This window comes from Syngnathus scovelli, chromosome 1, assembly GCF_024217435.2.
Source record: "Syngnathus scovelli strain Florida chromosome 1, RoL_Ssco_1.2, whole genome shotgun sequence".
Taxonomy (NCBI): Eukaryota; Metazoa; Chordata; class Actinopteri; order Syngnathiformes; family Syngnathidae; genus Syngnathus; species Syngnathus scovelli.
Genome location: NC_090847.1, coordinates 9,747,120 through 9,767,813, shown reverse-complemented (window position 1 = coordinate 9,767,813; position 20,694 = coordinate 9,747,120). Strand labels below are relative to the sequence as shown.

At 41.4% G+C, this 20,694-nt stretch overlaps 1 protein-coding gene across 2 annotated transcripts in view; it reads left to right on the top strand.

Moving 5' to 3' along the window:
• The first annotated feature begins 265 nt into the window (after window positions 1–265).
• Window positions 266–20,694, top strand: part of glra4a (glycine receptor, alpha 4a) — a 32,190-nt gene continuing 11,761 nt past the window's right edge. The window contains exons 1-4 of one of the 2 annotated variants that reach the window (XM_049750710.2): window positions 266–590; window positions 16,815–16,942; window positions 17,369–17,436; window positions 19,769–19,992. In XM_049750710.2, coding sequence (XP_049606667.1) covers window positions 523–590; window positions 16,815–16,942; window positions 17,369–17,436; window positions 19,769–19,992 — 488 coding nt within the window. In that variant the 5' untranslated portion in view covers window positions 266–522. The remainder of the gene's footprint in view (window positions 591–16,814; window positions 16,943–17,368; window positions 17,437–19,768; window positions 19,993–20,694) is intronic. The other variant, XM_049750633.2, reaches the window with a different exon arrangement.

Sequence of the window (20,694 nt, the reverse complement as noted above, 5' to 3'; positions counted from 1 at the left end):
AAAAGGACAATTATTTAGCTTTTTCTTTTTACTATAAACCAACCCCCCCCCCCCCCCCCCCCCCCCCCTACACCTTTATTTCAATTAAGTCCAATTGCCACACGAGACCGCCCTAAACATAAACCGCCCAACATTTTACTCGTTATCCATTGTTTTGGATGTTTTGATGACTACCCAGACCATAATATATTGATTTAAAAATCCACCGGTAGTCACCACGACCACCAAGCATCAGCGCACAACCGAGCCTCCGACTGAGTGACAGCCACCTGCGAGCACGCCGCGTCGGCTTGGAGGCGCTCAGTCCCCCTGGAGTGTGTGTGGGAGGAGGAGTAAGAAGTTTCTCCCACCGCCCCCAAAAGGCGCGCTCATTCTCAGAAACGCTGATACTCGGAAGGAAAAAAGACGATGCCTGGCGACCCTCGCTCACACTCGCACCGTGGACGCTGGATTTGCTGATTGGTGACATTATTACAAGTCAAGTTCTTCAACGTGGCCGTGCAGAGATTTTCGAGTCGGAGGATGCTCCCACAGGTCATACGGATCCTTTACGTCTTGTCGTTTTGCTTTTTCCAGGGAGGCTTTATCAGGTGAGGAGCGATCATAGTATATCATGGTATGTTGCTGCGTGTGTCATCAACTTTTTCTTTTAAAACGCCTTTTTACTATAATGCTATAATCTACTTTTTGTCTTGTCCGTATTCTCTCTGTCATTGTTTATTAATTGGAACTAATCACTTAAACTCTAACCTTTCACACGGCATAAGAAAGAAAACATTGTTTATGCAAATAACCGTTAATATTTTATTAAGATGCACCACGAAGGAAGTCTAGTTAACACGTCAGCCACAATTGAGGAATTCTATTGTCATGTACTTTTGTATTTTTAAATACACTCCAAATTGTATATGGAGTTGAATATTTTCATGTTGTTCCCCTGCTTGCATGTCTTTTCTCTAGTTACTATGCCTTTCTCCCATATTGAAAAAACATTTATTTACTTATGACTCTGTCCATGAGTGTGAACGTGAGTATCAATGCTTGTTTGTTGCTATGTGTCCTGCGCAGTCCAGGGTGTTGGGCTGCAGCTCCCCCACGACCCCAAAATAAGGACAAGCGAAAATGGAAATAGAAATTGGTTTGAGTGGCACGATGTGGCAATGGTTAGCACATCTGATTCACAGTTCAAAGGTGCAGGGTTCGATTCTGGCTGCAGTCTTCCTGTGTGGAGTTTGCATGTTCTCCACGTGCCTGCGTGGGTTTCCTCCAGTGGGTTTCCTCTCACATCCCTAATACATGCATTGATTGACCTCTCCAAATTGTCCGCAGGTGTGAGTGTGAATGGTTGTTTGTCTATGTGTGCCCTGCTGGCGACCGATAACTAATGAAATGAATGAATAAATGAAATTACCAATGAAGTTACCTGTGGAATTCTGGCTCGCTCTTGCATTCCATTGTATCAACTCTTTGATAAAAGCCACAGTAAAGTGGTGCTTTTTCACTCAGTTTTTAAACACAATAATGCATGTGTGGTTGGTTTATGAGAGGATTTACAGAAAACACTGCACTTCATGAGAAAAAACTAAAGCTGATCAGTAAAGGTAAAAAAAAACCCAATATTCTAGTTCACATATAAAAACAACTAACATGGCTGTAGTGTGTATGCCGGGCTACTGGGTGATGACGGCATTTTGTCAGGAAATACTAAATGCAAGGGATCGAAGTAATATAAGGAATCAATAAGAATTTGATTACGTGAAGGATGTCCCTAGCTCCAGCTAGCCAACGCTCTTAAGGCAAAATTGGAATTGTAGCAGAAGAACACACATTGCACAAGGGAAAACATGAGGAATGGTCAATGAGGCTCATGGTTTGACAAGGTCAGCACATGAAGAAAATTATTTGCACTTTGAAAGTTTGACAGAAAGCGCTACAATACACGGCAGGTGACAATATGTTTCAAAGAAAGTACATAATGATATGTTGAGAATTTGGATTGAAGTAATTGAGTCCAAATGGAGTGCACTACTTGGCAGCGGCCAGCAGAGGCAGTGTTGACTCACTCTCAATAAGTCTGCAATCAACAAATAAGAAAATAATAACGAGAGCTATGAACTAAATCCAAAGTTATACCTTAAATTCAATGCATCATTGCAACAGAATTCAGAAAATTCAGACAGTTTTTTCTCACATCTTTCTTCATCTTTTCTTTTCGGCTTTTCCATAAGGGGTGGCCACAGCATGTCATCCTTTTTCATCAAAGTCTGTCTTCTGCATCCTCCCCTCTAACACCAACTGCACTCATGTCTTCCCTCACTACATGTACCAACCTCCTCTCAGGGCTTTCGCTTGCTCTCTTTCCTGGCAGCTCCATGCTCATCACCCTTCAACTGATACACTCATTCTCTCTCTCTCTTCTGGACTTGTTCAATTCATCTTCATTGACTCTCTCTAAGTTTTTCCCCATCTAACATCTCACATCGCTGTAAAAGTGAATAGTTAATTGTCAATTTAGTTGAATGCCCTTTGAAGCCACCCACTCAAACATAGTTTGGAGTACAACAGTGAATATGTGTATACAGTATACTGTATAAATAGTATATAGTAATTTATGTGACTCAGATTTGATTTCTAATATCCATCCATCATTAGTTTAAATTTAAAGTAAATTGTTCCTGTGGGGAAATGCAGTATATAATTTATCAGGGGAAATATGGTGACCTAGTGATAAAGTGCTGCTTCTACGAGTGAAATGACAATTGAGGCTTTTACTTTCAGTTTGTGGAGGTTTACACAGCAGTTGATAGGGCAGGGTAAGCAGTGGCTCATTTGCACGAGACATGTCCGCCCCCTCAAAACAGGCGGACTGGCAGTTCATGTTAATGTAGTACCCGTATGTCCCATTTGTCCCCCTCCATGCCTTCTCAACCCCAATCTCTAAACTTGTATTTGCATTGAAGCACTCTTCCTATTTCATGCCCTGCCAAACTCTTCAGGTGAGAGCGGAAAAGGAATTAAGAGTCACATAATCCCGCCGAGCAACACCAGGGTGGGGGCCCAGAGGTTCGAGGAGGGGAGGAGGAGTTGGGCCCATTTAGCCCCCCGAGAGCAGTCAAGTGACAGCATCTCCTTGAAGAAATTAGATGCTCAACCCGTGTGGGGGCAAGGGATGGAAGTCAGGCAGAATCTGACAGAAGGGGATGAAGCAAAATGGGATGCTTGGGAAAAATGCCAACAAAGTAATGGAGAGACTGGTTCAGTTGGCTGGAGGCACTGGGAGGAAGGGTTCGAATAGGAAAGAGAACACGAGGGGGTGGGGGGGTGATGGGACGTGTCTTAGATTAGGAAAATAAAAAAGATTGTCATGTAGGCTGATTGATAAGCTGTGGATGGAATGGTCACTGACAAGCGTAAATGAGAACGTGGAATGAAGAGTGTAATTAATATAAAGTTGGTCTAGCTAACCAAGGCAGCGTGTGCGCGTGTGAACCAAACTGACCGCCAGTGTGAGGAAAAGTTGTTCATGCGTTTGTTTGATTAATAAAATTAGACCAATAGAACAGGGGTTCTGTGCAACCAATTTATGCAAGCAGCAAAAACAGGACCAAGCACTTTCTTCTGGTCCAGGTCTACTGACGCCGTAACCTTTGATGGTTTGTCAATTGACACTCGCGAGTTGGTGAGTTTTTCTATGAGGCATAAATTAAACTATCCAGTGAAAAGTTCACCTAATAATGCCTGTCCGTGTATTTTTTTTTTTTTGCTCTTTCTGTAACATCCAAAGATTCCCGCCTGATTTCATGCCTCCGTTCTCAGAGTAGCTAGCATTGGTCACCATCTTACAGTCAAGCCAGTTTGACAGCGGACAACAGTAATGGAAGATTCCAGTATGGGTCAAACAGTCAAGCTAGGATCTTTGTGGGATTGACTCAGGAGAAAGCAGGGTGGTAAACATGCTCGCCTATACTATACCCTTTCTACCCTGTGGTCATGTGATGTGTATCAGACCCATGACAATGTGAGAGCGGTGAAGCGAACGGCATTGACATAAAGGTCAAAGGAGACGAGCAAGGTTATTTTGTGCTGGCAGTCAATGATGTGGAGAAATATCAGGAAATAAGTCTTATTATCCTGCCGTTTTGCTTCTTATTGATTTATTGGACATGTGTTACTTTCCTCCACAGAGAATAGGTTAATAAAACGTCAAAGCACACAGCAAAGTCTATTTAATTGTTTCAGTGCTCGGTTTAAAATGAGTTGAATTGAATTGAAAGTCCCGTCGTCCTGTCACTGGGCTCACAGGAAATAATCTAGCCTGGAGACGTTTCATCATTTGAGCATTTGCATGACTGCCTTCACTTTATTGTTTTATGTCACATTTGTCAGATCCCTGCAGACGCCCGCTCCAATTAAGATGACATATGCCACTGTGGTAGTCCTAACTTCTGTCCTTACAAAAAAAAAAATGAAACGTAACATGAAAGCAGACATCCCGAGGAGAAGGATGGATCACCTGCACATTGAAGAAAGTTAATTTGTTCCCGAAATTTGCATGTTAGTTTAATTCAGTCCTTCTCTAAGAGTGTGGCTTAATTCTTAAAAGTTAATTCTTTGGGAGCATTTCATGGGTGACGGAATGCTTAACATTTCTGCATCAATCTGCACTTTGCGTTTCCTCTTTAGGGTGATACGGTCCCTCTCACCCAAAGACTGAGAAAGACTTGAGTGACCCTAATAAGGGTAAGCACGATGGAGTGGATGTGTAGTGTGACATCTGAAAACAAAATTAAAGGCAAAGAAATTTGCAGGAAATCCTCATGTTTCCCTCTTCCGGCTATTGTGGTAAAAAGCAATGATTAATGGGGAGTGCCGAAAGAGGACAGATGGGATTTTTACACGAGCAGATGACTTCAAATAAAAATTAAATTAAATAAAAGCCAAGCTGGTAATAAGTGAAGAAACAGTTGACTCACGACAATGCCAACACAGGCACAATGTATGAGCGAGAGGCAATTCATTAATCAAAAGATACTGTATAATTATTATTCGACGTCTTACTAATGAAAAGCTGAGGCTTATACAAGCTTTAAGAAAACTTAACAACAAAAGTTGTTATTGTGTGATCAGTCAGGTGAGAAAGGCTCCAACTCATCTCGGTCCCTTATGAGGACAACAGTATGTCCCTCTATACATTACCTTTAACTGTTCCCGTTCCGTACAATGCACCATGTCCCAATTACGTATGATTATAACCACCCTGTTAACGAACGCAACATTGGCCTTGGAATGTTCCATCTTGGGAGAGAAATGAAGACGCCCCCAGCCACCCTGCGAGGCCCATATGCACTAAACCATGAGCTTCTGACATGTCTCCGCTATCGGCTGGAATGAAAAGCCAAGCCCATGAATAATGACTGCACGGTGAAGTGTATCACGTGTGCGTCAGCTTAAGACTAAACATTTCACCTGTGGTAGCTGGCTAATTCAGAAAGTGTAAGCGCGGCACAATGATGCCGAGAAACTAGACTTATCCCCGCTAGATAAAATATTAATACCCCAAGTTTACTCCAGGAGCAACCCAAAACAGTGGTGTAATGTTTCATTGTCCAATTGTTCCTTTTTCAATGGATAAAAGGATCCGCTTCTTGTTTGCTTTTGAGGCCTTTTTTTTTTTTTTTTTTAAAGACACTTCATTGAATGTGTTTACTGGCGCCCAAGGTGACATTGAGTTGACAAGCTAGATGCGATAAAATACCCATGAGCACCAATGCAATGCGAGCCCCAGCACCAATGACGCAATATGGTAATGCAATGCAATTTGCTCACCTCTCTCAGGTCGAAATGTCCACTTATCGACGAGGGCCGCACTTTGGCTCCGAGGGTTTAGTGCTGTCGCTCTTTGTGCAGGCTGCAATTAGGACAATGAAGAGGGGACGCATGATAGAGCCCTCCATCATGTCATTATGTCTGACCAAGCAGTTCGGGCCAATTAAACTTCACTTACAGTGAGAGGAACATCTGCCCCCTGTAAAACAGAACTTTTAATGTATAGTGGAAAACCTGGAAAGCTGAGTGGATGCCGAGTTTCACTTTTTCCACCATACATTATTTGACTGAACCTCAGTTCTAGCAACATGCAAATCTAAAGAAAAATTATGATGGATGACATATGTTCCTGCTACTTAAATCCAGCTCACTTTGTAGAACATCCATTCATTTTTACTTGAATTCATTTGGCTCGTGGTTCAACTGGAGCCTATGCCGGTTGAACTAGACAGAAATTTTGAACAAACTGAATGATTCCTGGAGAACCATAACATAAGATCTGGTTCCATTTGGTTCTCAATGCCCAAACCATTTTCACATTGATATTGTCGATTCTGCATTATTCTGCTACACAATCCTACAGGGAGATAGACAATTGATGCACTTGTTCTGGACTCTCCCTAGGCAATTGCTAAGTAAAACTTGTCCCTGCAGTCATAACCTCCAAAAGCTGGTAAAGTCTAACCCCCTGTGCGCAGGGATGACAGTAAAAACTCTTTATGCAATCGAATGTCTATCTCAGTGATGCTCCAACAGATTGCTATCACGCCGACTCTCGTCACACCACTTTGAAGGGAAGTCTCTTAACCTTTACCGGACAACACGGGAGGGTTTGTTGTGCTTCTCCTAAGTAGTTTTAACGAAAGCCTTTTTATACACAGCACAAAGTTGTTTCAAGGATTAAACTCTGAAGATCATCTACTTCCATAAATCCCCCATGCTCTGACCTCCAGTTTTCTGGCAGAGTCTTTTCTCCACACATTAGTGAGATGACTGGTTGTCCTTGACAGGTGAGGCACAGTATTAAAGCATAATTATATAAAAATGGGGAAAAAAAAGCAGTGGACAAACAAGCCTTTTAGTTGAAGAACTTGGAGTTGTGAAAAGATGCTGGTAACAGGTGTAAGCATATCGTCATTTGCGCAGGAATAAACTTGATGGAATGTATCACATTTGTGAGACAAATTACATAAACCAAAATATTCTATTTAAAGCAGAAGTAGGAATTAAATCATTCCAGTGTAATTGAATCTATCTCACAAGGAGACAGGCGGAGAGTACAACACTGTGTGTCAAACAGGATTGTGATACAAAGACTGCTTGTCTTACCTTATACCCCCCTCCTCTGTAGGGGCTCAAGGATTTATGCAGTCATCGGCCTTTTGTTTTCCGGAAAAACTGCAAGACATGCAATGCGTGTCCGGCCCCTCGAGTGACTCTTGAGAAAGACATTACCCTGGGGGGAAAAGAAGTGCTCAAAGCAAATTGAGCTGTTTCAGGACTTGTCACTTGGACTTGAATCAGTGGAAAGCTCGCAGATGTCTCAACTGTGGCTTTTAGATCCATGACAGCAGAAGTGACGGTTATATCCACACAGCATTATGTAAGAAAATTGCACCGTTACCATGAAATGCATTGTTTGGATTTTCTCCACTATCGGTGAGCTCCCCAATAACCAGCCTGTTTTCCATATGGACTTATGTTTATTTCTTTAAACAACAACTGATGTGGGAAGAACATTAAGCGACAGCGTTGTCATTGCCATTAGCAGATGAGTGAATTATCTTATCTGTTTTAATGGGGAGGTCCTGTCTCATACAAATGAGCTACTATGATGATAAGCCTAAATGGTTGATGCTTTTCGGTCCCACTTCTAAAGAAGTGATCTCCAAAACTCCAGCCCCCTGTAGACAGCATGAGTTGTATTTTCACTCAGCACAGCGCTTTATCGCCAAAGCCGAATTGCACTTGACAATTTGTACACTGCAAGCGCAGCCATCTGCAAGGGATTTTCCAACTGTCGACAGTCAGCTCAAACTAAAACTGAGATCAGAAGCACATTGTTTTTTTGTTAGCATTGTTTTAGCTTTAGCAAGTCCACAGAAGGTGGAAATGTCTTCTCTTTTATTTGTTTTGACTGTGAGAAAGTCATGTTACCGACATCGACGCTACTTAAATGGAATAGTGACGTCTATAACTTAGTGGGAGCACTTCAAACATTCGGTTTGACTTTGAGCGATTTAGCAGTAAAGTGTAAGTTGGACACTAATTGACTTAAAATAAATTATCTTCAAGACCGAAGTGAAGTTTAAAGTAGACCAGCTGTTCTTATTTTGCAAGAGGCGGTTGTGTGGATTATTAGGTTGTGGTTTATTTTGCTTGACTTCATCATCCAAAAATTCACTGTCTGTGATTGTGTATTTGTGAGGGAACACAACAAACACCTGGAAGCATCCATCCATCCATCCATCCATCCATCCATCCATCCATCCATCCATCCATCCATCCATCCATCCATCCATCCATCCATCCATCCATCCATCCATCCATCCATCCATCCATCCATCCATCCATCCATTTTCTGTTCCGCTTGTCCCAGTGGGGGTTGCGGACGTGCTGGAGCCTATCCCAGCAGTCATCGGGCAGTAGGTGGGCGACACCTTGAACCCGTTGCCAGCCAATCGCAGGGCCACCTGGAAGCATTCAAAGTGTTTTTTACAGCTTCCTACATGCATTTAAACAGCCAATTTATGTTTATTACTTCAGGCATGGATGTTTGTGTGATGTTTTGTGTTGCTGCTTACTTTCATTATCTATGAGAAAAAATGACCAAAATGTCCACGTCCCTCTCCCCGTACACCTGACATAGTTAAAGGAATTCATCTTCTTCAATGATTCCTTTCACCAGCGAGTTAATGTTTTCACTCACGTCGGTTCCTTTTGTTAGCCTGTCCTGTTTTTCTTCTCCAATAATATTGGCTGTAACGAAACGAGCTGAGGAGTTAGGTAATTTGAAGTTTCTTTTCAACATGTAACAATACAGCCCTTCAATCCACTTTCATTGAAATGCTGATCATGTCTCTGGATTTACCGGAATAGGAAAGCAAGAACTTTGACCAAGGATAGATAAGATGTGGTTTGGTTCTTCCATATTAGATAGATGACAGATACTCAACTCAGTTGTTGGACTGCCTTCTTGTAGGTCAGACTGAGAAAGCTCATGACGATGATGTCATCTCATTTCTCAAGCTTAGTCTACGGTGTTTTGTGTACATGGTCACTCCACAGGCAAAATGAAAACGCTCCCTTCATAAGCAGCATAAGCAATTAATGCAAGGTCAGGGCAGAGAAAGACCATTCCAAGGATAATGCCATATTAAGAAGGGAAAACAGCATCCCATAAGTAGCTTAAGGTTAGCATGTGGCTAATCAAAGTACAAGATCTTGGCAGCTGAAAGCCGGTCCCTAAGAAAGGGAGAAGAGCACACATGCTGTCAGAGGATTTGATTCACACTGAGACTGATGGAAGCCGACATATCCATCCACATCAGTATTGCTGCATGTCGCAAAGGAGGGCATTAATCATCGCAGTCAAGCAGTCTACTGATTCTAATTACATGTTCACTGTACAGTGAGTGCAATGTACTTCTATTCAGCCAGCAGGAGAGATTTCCCAATGGCCTAAAAATGATGTGGAAGGTTGGGGGACGCGACGAAGTCAATGCACAGAAGAATATGCCGCCGTCTTTTTATGTTCAGAAAATTCACAAGCAGAAACTCATCTGGATGCGGGCTGAAGCATGCATTTTCATACTCCTTCGTTTTAGCATGCAGGTTATGTTTTGAATTTGTCCAGGCTACAATTAACCTAGATATTTTATTTAATGTATTTTTTATATGGCTTCAAAAATATTTGATATAAATGCATATATATCTACACAGATATATATGCACACGCACACATATATATATATATATATATATATATATATATATATATATATATATATATATATATATATATATATATATATATATATATATATATATATATATATATATAAATATATATACTTACATACACACACACACACAAACACACACAGAAGCGGGTGCCAGCAATGCTCAGTGGCTTTAATATCTTGCTGAATGCGCACTTGCAAGCAGAGAGAAGCTGTAGGCTTGGGTTAAATGATATTGATCTTGATGAGCAGGGGTTTCGAAGCGTGTCCCCTCAGAACCAAAAACGACTTATTGCTTTCAAGCTGTCCCACACCGCTACAAACATGAGAAAACAAACTGAAAGGTTTTGGTGATAAGGAGCAGTCGGGCATTTGAGAATAAAGCGACTGTTGGTCTCCAGCCCTTTCGCTGGTACATGAGAGCCGTCCTTCGCTCTCAGCCAAATCGCTCCTTCCCGTTTTTAGAAATCTTACAATCTCTATGTAGCTGAGACTGACAGGCGGCAGTCCGCGTTGATATCAGATGTTGAGCCGTGGTGAAATGTGTTCTGAATACAGAGAGGCTTGTTGAGACATCTGGAGAATAACTGTCTGAGGAGGGGACACCAAATGTAAGATTCATCTCCTGTTGGCCTGTCTACAAGTGTGTCACAACATTGCTTCCGGGTGAATGCCAAGCCTCCAAGTACTCATCGTATTTATAGTTTTAATGGACGTTTGATGACATGTTAGAACGCCTCGGTTCAAATGTCACAATGCTCATGAGTGCGTTTTAATGCAAAGCAATAACCCCCGCTATTGGCCTTAATCATCCGTGATGGAGTTTGCATCAGTTTCTTACCAACTATTAAGTCTCAATACACTCTAAAGGTGACAGAACCTAATTGGGTATGGAATGACAGCCACATGGTGTCCTTATATTTGGAGCACTAATCTTTAACCAATGTGAGAAAAAAACATACATAAAAACAGTGCTCTATCCTTACTTCCTCCAGTCAATCATTAATCCTACTGATGCTGTTGGGTTCCAATACCATTTCTGGTGTCTGACCAGTGATGGAAGTTATGGCCAAAACGTAATCAGAGACACTTCTCAAGTAATGCATCAATCTATATTTGGTATTTTATTTTGGTATTTTGGTATTGATATTTGGCCTCCACTCATCAACTTCCCCTGAATATCTTTCCAAGAGAATGGAAGCTTTCTCTGTGGTGCAATGGGCACATATCCTTTTGTCAATATAGTGTCTATGTGAGTCAACCCAAGTCCCTTGATGCTGAAAGACATTGATCTTGATTCAAACCCAAAATTAATCGCTGCATCTTTAGATACTTGCTATCAGTGCACTCTCAGAGACAATCTGTAAGAGAAAGATTTGTAATTGGAACAGTTAGTTTCCTCGTGAGATTGTTGTATAGCAATTAGCAGTCAAGGAGTCAAGATGTCGTCGTGCTCAGATCACTTCTAAGCATGCAGTGTTCGGGGACCTGGAGGGTAAAAGCATTAAATCTCCAGGAGACGGATATTGCTTTTCACACAAATACATCTCCGAAGTCGCCAGGCTGAAAAAAGGCAGCGGAGATCAGTTTGGGCCGCGCTGGAACAGCCTGGGGTGGCAGCCGGCGTTCAGAGTAAGAAACAAGCCATTGAGGCCATAAATCTGTTGTCGGGCTTGGCTCGCATTGCACCCTTTTGGTTACCGAGCCCGGAAACATCACTTGTGCTCTGTAGATGTCAAGCTCCCACAAGACTGACACATATCCTTCTCATACAGTGTATTAGTATGCCTTGCACAGACTTGGAATTTACTCGGGGTTAGCCTGGATTGATCGAAACCATTAAACTCTGGGGTTTGCATAGAGACAGCTTAATAAACTTTGACAAGAGACACATTCAGCATTTTCTATTGGCTCCAGTCTCAACTAATTATGTTCTGCCACAAAACAAAAATATCAGAATTGATAAAGAGAACAATAGAAATGATGGAGGACTAACTGCAAGCACAGTAAACACTGTTTGATCCTTCGAGAATACTCCCCGTGCCACTGCTGAAACTACTTAATCCTCCCACTATTTCTTCCTCTATTCTATTCTTTCAACTTAAATCGCTATCATTTGCCTTCACCTGTCATTTTCCTTGACTGGTTCTAGGCATCTAAATCATTGCCGGCAGCTCCCATTTGTCCAGAAGTCATGGCTCACTCTTTTCAGAGATAGTCTTTACACTTCATGAACAAGTAGAATATACTTCAATCAAAACAAGTAGTACTGTACACTGATCATTTAGAGATGGAGGTACAATATGGTCTCATTTAAAAACAACAGCACCAATGTCTCAATTGCCTTACTTGGATAAATGAAGATTGAATATATGAATACTTTATCCAGCCCAAAATGGCCTTACACAAAATTTCACCCCTTGTTTAGCTTAAAGTGCCTGCAAAGTGAAAATAAAAACGTCTTATTAATTAGACACATGGCAGAGAAGCGAATTTTTGACAAGTCTGCCGATTGGGCTTGCTTGCAACCATTAAATAACAAACAAACGAGCAAGCAAGCAAGAGAACGAATGAACGAATGACTGAATGAATGCTTTTTAATGTGAGCCAATACTAAAGAAAGTAGCTTCAAACTGACGTCGGTAGCTAGACAACATAGCCTAACTAAAAAGAACACTCGATTGATGGAAATCCTCATGATTACTACTTTTTTTTTCCAGACCAATACCAGAATGAGTCCTCAATTCTCGATCAGTTGTAGACACCGATACCAAGCACCGATACCACTAGCACTTTGATATATAAAATATCCCTTATAAAACAGTGACAGTTAATTTCAAAGAAAGACCCATATATCCCAAAATAACAATTTCCCTTTAAGTTACATGAAATTAATGGCAATATTCTAGTCTTCTAATTTCTAGATACTAGATTGTAAAATAGCCTCAAGTAGGGTGGCCGATACCGGAATCGGCTGCCGTCGTGAGTATCGATATCTTGTAATACGACTGGTATTGGTACTAATTTTATGCAAGTATTTGTGTATCATTTTGGATTATCGTTCCATTGACCCATTTTCTATACAGCCTGTCTCATTCGGGGTCGAAGGGATGCTGACCTCTGACAAATTTTGGGTTGTTTGTTGGGAATTTACAACCAAACACATGGTCCATCATAGTGAAAAAGGCTTTCGAGTTGCCATGGATAAGAAGGTTAGCTGCGGTCGAAAGAAGCAGTGTTGGTGTCACTGGTGATTGTGAAGACAAATGAGTGAGGCTGAATTGCATCGCATTTCAAATCCCTTTCCCCATCAAACCTCAAACCTATCTATCACGGCATAGGCAGAAGTAGCTAATAGGTCATTACATACAGTGGCAGTGTAAAGAAAGGTGCTGCACGAACCATTGAGGCCAGAATAATGAAACATTACAGCGTCACCATAAAACATGCTGCTCTTGGATGTGTAAATAAAGACTGCAAGTCAATTCTTGTGCCGTGGCGGAAGGTTGACCCTCTCTCTGATGTGGAGTCAAGGCCAATTTGGCAAGCAGCAAAATGGAGCAGTGTGTTCCTACATGGAGAAAGTCCAATTTTCTGTCTCTCCATTAAACTAATAGCTCTAAAATTTAGTACCATGCACACGTGGCTGTCTAATGGCTCAGAACGTTTCCTAGTAGGGAGCCGCCCGGCTGCACAACGATGTGCTTTTCCTGATCAGCAGCCTTGTTAATGAAAAGCCAATTAAGAGAATATGCTCCCTTTATGGGCTGACGGGCGTCTCGTCCGATTAGATGACAACTTTGATCGCTCACTGCCTAATCTGAGGCTCCTCTGCTGAACTCCATCTTCCTTCTGGGGCTCTTGTTGTCCCATCAATACTTTTAACTGAAAGACTTTATGGCCGCAGTCATTTGTTTGTGCAGCTTTGTGACCGCCAGTCAAGACAAAAATTGCACTGGAGACCAAAGTGGCTATACTTTATAGCTTTGTGTTGGCACAAACCGAGAGACCGTCCGGAATCGATGTATTCCTGCAACTACACACAACTAACCATCAATTGCTTTCTGTGTCCATTTGTGTTGACAACTGATTGTTTCTAGGAGGGAATGTGTACGTTGGAACGGTTGTACCAGAAGAAAGACAAGAGAAATATGCAATACTTAAACCCTCCCAAAAAAACTAAAGAAAAAATGCAATAGCTTTATTGCCTGGCATGATGTCATGCATGACAGTGGTTCAACTCTGACTTTTTAAGAGCTGTATATTGTTTTGTTTAGCACAAAATGCTATTGCTTGATTTGCACGATTGCAGGAACATTTAGCTTTAGGGCAATTTGGGTTCTATGGCTCCCCCAAGATTAGTAAAATTGCCCTAAAATTGCCCTCGTGTTAAGGAAGATTAAACAGACCCCAAAGAATTGCTGATTTATCGATCGTCTAACAGGACAGCAAATTACAAGCAACTTATTGTCATTCAGAGTGTGGTCTACAGCCACAGAGTGTGGGTATAACAACATGCTAATCACACACAGTATACATGTACTTAACAAAAGACATAGTCCGCAACTCTGTTTACGATCTGTAGTTTTGTCACCATGTAAGCATCTGTTAGATGGACTGGAGAAACCGAAATGATGAATCTCACGTACGGCAGATTGAGACCTGAAAGACACTAGTTTGTGTTCAATTAAAAACTACTACAATGTTTTCATGTGAAAACAGCCTAAATCAATATGGATGACAGCATTCATTAAAGCACAAAGCCACTTTGAAAATTACTTTCCATGAATCCTACCTAGTGTGTGTGTGTGTGGGTGTGTGTGCGTGCGTGTGCGTGCGTGTGCGCGCATGTGTGTGTGCGTGCGTGCATGTGTGTGTGTGTGCGTATTTGCGTGCATGAGGATCTGCTCATAAAATTTGCACACAAAAAAATCAGCCTGAGTAACAATGCGAGAAAGTTTCAAGCCTAATTGGTCCCAAGAGTGGAATCATTATACTTTTTTGCAATCGTGACTATAGCCCCCACCCCACCCCAGAGGCTTATATTGTTCTGTTAGCTGATGAGTCTCCAAATTCCACCAAAAACAAACTCTTTTTGGAGTTTCCTGGAACTGCTATCAGTATGTGATGCAGGGAGTACACTCAAACCAAATTTTAATTACTGTTTTTTATGAGGAAATATTTGCCATGTGTGTCTTACTGTGCTTACTGCGGTTATGGTTTGTTGTGTAGATAAGCTTACGAGAACAGCACAATTAACCACATCCCTTGCCATAGGGCAATAAAAAAAGAACAAGAGTAATATAGTTACCACTAGGAATATCTCCGATACCTGTATCCTGATAATTATACCTCTCCCTCTTGCATTAACACTTTAAACTTATTTAAACACACTTTTTAGAGAAATTTTAAACTGTGAGTCAACATTATAAACAAGCAAATATGTGTATGAGTGAAAAACGGACAAAAGAGGGGGAATTACGATCTGTGTACACTAACATGCTCAACCAACCAATCAACCATCCACCCACCCGACCGACCAACCAACCAACCTACCGAACTAAAATGCTAATAACCATAGATGGGCTAACATGAGCATAAATGTAACAATAATTGTAAACCTTCAGACAACTGCTACTCTAACATACACAGTGCAGCACATACAAATTGACCATACAACATCTCTACCTCTTCTTCTTGCTCTCTCAGTAGAGGACATCTATTCCAGTAGTATCTATTCCAGAGTGCTGTCTGGAATGTTGCTGCACATTTTACAACACCGAAGCTCAGTGCTAAATTTGGACTTGGCTGTGTACTTTAAAACCCCTTTTCAAATGATCACTACAATAAAACACAGGGTGAGAAATAGCTAAAATGCGACATAGGGGGAGTTGACTCAAGTAAAAGTAATAGAAGAAGCTAGGCTAACTGCTCTCTCACCTGGCAAATGTTGTTGCAAACTGTTATTATTACTATAGTGGCAAATGACTTGAGAGACACATTATACAACATTATACAACATCTCAACAGAAGCAGTTTGTCCTCTCTTTATGTGTGACAAGAGGGTAAGCTTCATTTTCTTTCCTTATTGGCTTTCAGGTCACAATCCAACAGTGCAAATGCGTGACCACACACATAATAAGCATTTGCACTTGGGTTATCTGACAAGTGAGCCTTTGCTGACTGAGGGAGTGAGAATGCTTAAATGTGACCCGATCCGTGTGAACCTTGCAGAAATGCATGGAGTCAAACTGTACTCAAGAGGGAACTAAATCCACTCTCCTTTTACATTATGAACTGTGTGCATACATCCTCCATCTAAGAAATCAAATTCAGTGCCAAAGCCTCCCTTATTGTTATTTTGCTTATTTATGGCTTTTGCCTCGCCTTTCTCTTTGCTGTTGATTACTCTCGCCCTGACCCTCTCCTTACACACCTCCCTCGCTCTGTGCTGTGACATTCACAAAGCTGCGATTGAGCGGTCGATCTGTCATGAAAACAACAAGAGAAGGCCATGCAGAAGATGATGTTTATTTTGTTTTGTATTCCGCTGAGCTGAAAATTCTTCTTTTTCTGAAGACTTACCACTGTGACACTGGTTGATTTTGAAGTTGTGCCAATTGCAAAACAGTTTTCCAGTAGGAAATCGTGTCAAGCGGCTTCTTTAGTTCCAGGCTTATAAAAAAACTTCATGTTTTAATGTACATTTGTACCTTGAATTACAAGTTTGATCCATTTCATGATGAAGCTCGAAACTAATATTCTCTATTGAAATTAATTGACTGAATAGAAAGACATTGATTCCAGGCCCAAAAGCGTACTGTTTTGTAAAATTAAAATTTACACACTGTTCCTGTACCTAGTGCACAAAGCAAGGTCCCTAAAAGCGCACTTGGATGTGTTTGGTTCCCAGGAACCTGAGCATCGAACACTGAACCAGAACTGAGGCAGTTGTAGAGCCAATTTACATCATCTCAATTAACACCCCTTCTCCTCATCTTTGTCTTTGTTCCATCAACTTGTCAGATTGAGCTCCTGTAAGGAGGAGATAAAGCCCTCTGGCAGGGCACCACAACTCTCGCCTTCCGACTTCCTGGACAAGCTCATGGGACGAACATCGGGATACGATGCCCGCATCAGACCCAACTTCAAAGGTAAGCGAGGGAGCCAAGAGCAGACATGCCATGAAAAAAAAACAAGAAGAAAGATCCCAGACATGGGGAAAACAAAGCGGAGCAAATGTGTGATGTAAGGGCCAGAAAGCGGACGACACTCAAGCATGCACTCTTTATTGGCCCAGATGCTGTCTTCAATATTTACCAGACAGCATGAAGCTATACTGAGCTGTGATCTAAATCCAGCCATTTTCTATACAACTGGTCCTCATTAAGGTTATAGGTGAGCATGATATGCAACCCGTGATGATCCAGTCATACGTTGTGGAAACACAGGTTTATCCACGTTGGAAAATGTTTTACCCAAGTCAGTTGATAACAGTTTATAATGGCTATTATGATGTATATTAGAAGAATCTAGGAATGAGTTCTGCTTGTAAAAAAAATACGTGCTTCCTCCCTCAGGCCCACCCGTGAATGTCACCTGCAATATTTTCATCAACAGCTTCGGTTCCATCACGGAAACCACCATGGTGAGAAGATCCTGCATTTCAGTGCGGAACATCGCCGCCGCCGTCTCATTAAATCTCACCGGAATCCATTTGAGATCGTGGAGCACCATTGTTTTGTTTTTGCTCGCATCTTCAAAATGACAAAAACGCTTGCTTGCTTTCTAACAATTAAAGCCGGTTGCCTCATTTCTACGCTTCCTGGAGCATAGCAGTGCAACGTTCCGAAACCAACACATTGGATAATGAAGTGTCCACTCTGCAATTAAAATGAGACGCTGGGAAAATGAATGGGGGGGGGGAGACAAAGCGCTACATGTTGAAACGACTGCCCTCGGGAATTACAAGCGCAGTGATCTAGCTGCTAGGTCAGCATTAGGGAGTGGAATACTATTTAACCGAGTCTGACAGGATGTTCGGACCCCTGGACTTCCCATCAAGACATAACTAGAATGACAATGATATTATTGCACGCAGTGGCAAAGCGTTTTTCCAATTTTGACCAAAGATCATAATGAATATGTCACCTCAGTTGTGAATCTTGGCTACCATATCTTTATACTCCAGATGAGGGGGAGGCTTTCATTTGTATACATTTATGAATAATCCATCCATCCATTTTCTATATTGCTTATCCTCACTACCGCTTACACAGATTTTCTGCATGTCTAGTGATAATAGAATGAGGTGAAGTGAGATTATTACAATTATTTCCCACCTTTGGGAGATTTTGTTGTGATTTGGCAAAATTAGATCAATCAATCAATATCTAATGGATTATCAAATTAATTAATAACCATTTTTTTCAATCTATCAAGCATTTAGGTGCCATGTTTTGTCATTTTCAGCCGCTGAACAGCAATTATTGTCACATTTGTGAAGTCCTCAATGAAAGCAAACGGACTGTGTATGTAAGCGGCAGGGCTGTGGACTCGGTGGGATTTTTGCACCGAGTCCGAGTCCGGCCTCTTGACCAGGCTAATTTAGATCAAAATCTACCAGAACGAACGCAACTGCTTTCACACTGGCTGGTTCGGCTTATATAGGATCCCTTGCTGAGAGTGCGGACGTAAAAGTGAGGCGACGTTCCAATCGGACGTCGGATCGATAACATTTTCCCTGCCCTACCGGTGTTGTGCTAGTTCATAACGTAGATCACTCATGGCGTAGTCATAAATGTACGGTTGACAATTTAACCGATAGAAGTGGATACATTGGAACATAACCTAACCTGGTATTAAATGCGTGGCTTTACAAAAATAGTCATTGAAGCCCACCCTTAGCCCTGAGTGCCATTGGCATGAGGCAAAACGCTTGAAAACACACACTCTCGCCCAATTAAATAACCATTCTGAAACACAGGACATGTAAGATAATATTTTTTAATCATTAATTACACCATTATATCTCAGACATTTATCTAAACATAAATAATTAGTGACGACCCCACAACTATCGAAACACATCAATGATATAAGCTGGGTGACATAATCGTCCTTGACATTGGTACATATTGTAAGTGCATAAGTGCAACTCAACGTGGCCGCATTGATCGTAAGCAGGGCTGTAGACAGTATTCCTACGCGCATTCTCAGCAGCATGATGAAAATAAAATTGAACGTATTTTTTTTATTGTCGGACTCGGTGGACTCGGTCAAAATCAGCACCGAGTCCGGCAAAAATGACCGAGTCCGACCGAGTCCGAGTCCCCGAGTCCGAGTCCACAGCCCTGGTAAGCGGTAGGGATGATAAGACATTTGCAAACATGTTTTATTTGGAAAACAATTATCAACATTTTTACTGTTTTTTCTGACACATTACGCATGTTTGCACTCATATGCACAGTTGGAGTTTGAAGTCGGTCTCCAAGGGCCCATTTTGCAATGGACAACTTTTCATCACATCCTGCAGTTCTTCATTATCATGCTTTACATAAACCTGACATCACAAAAAGCTTACTCGAACATCTATAAATGCATTTTGGAACCACTTAAAATGGTGGCAGGCGTGCGCTGACTCTCATTTTACATGGGTTTGAATGTGATTGGTTTATTCTGACCGCAGCCACATCCAAGTTACACGAGGGTGTGCACACTTGAGCAAGCACATTATTATATATCAGTTGTCCATTTAGACAATCCCCCTCCGAAATGATTATAAAACAGTTGAGTTATGTCGGTTAACATTAATAGTAGAAAATGTTTGTTAAATTATTATTTGTCTAATTTTTTTTGGAAACACAGTGTGAGGATGTCCATGAGTGAACAATTTTTTACTTTTCTCTAAAATGTATGCTGCACCCAGCAACTATTAAAAGAATTATTGCGTACTAACTGCTATCCCACCTACTATACAGGACTACAGGCTCAATGTGTTCCTACGACAAAAATGGAATGACCCCCGTCTGGCGTACAGCGAATACCCGGATGACTCGCTGGATCTGGATCCGTCTATGCTGGACTCCATCTGGAAGCCCGATTTGTTTTTTGCCAATGAAAAGGGCGCCAACTTCCATGAAGTCACCACTGACAACAAACTACTGAGGATTTTCCAAGATGGCAGCGTTCTGTATAGTATCAGGTAAAGACTACGGATTTGTCTTTTCTCTGAATTTGCCAATGGGAAACATCTGAATATACAATAACATTTATGGACTAGGAGCATTTTTCATACAACTATTTATTGGATGTATTTGTTGTATCGCCGCCATAAACCAGCCACACTTGGTTACATAAAGCTAATTCAAAATGGACGTCACACATGTCACAAAAAGGCACAAATTAGGTTGGAATGAAGCAATAAAATTTAAGAGCAAGTGTATAAACCTGGATATCATTCTTGTAAAAAACAAATAAAGACTGATGCAACAAACTTTAATAATAAAATGCCTTTTCCCCCTCCACCTGGTTTTGTTGGTGCTCACCAAGGGGCAGTGCTCCAGTGCAAGTTTGCCCATATTTGGAAGTGATTGTGTAGTGTAGGTTCTCCACAGGTACTTGGCTAGCCTGTCATGTTCCCAAAAGATGCATATTAGATTCATTGAACACTCTAAATGTCCTTAAGTGTGAATGTTTGTTTGTGCATGGTTGTGTGTCTATGTGCCCTGCCATTGGTGGACAACTACAAAGTCAGCTGGGATAGACTCCAGCTCACTGTGGCCCTAATGAGGATGAGTATGAAAGAAAATTGGTGTGTTCTAATATGACACCAGAGAATTTCCCATCCCTAATTGTCAAGCAACACTGTGAGGAAATAATTTGAAGTTGGGTCTGAGACATTTGT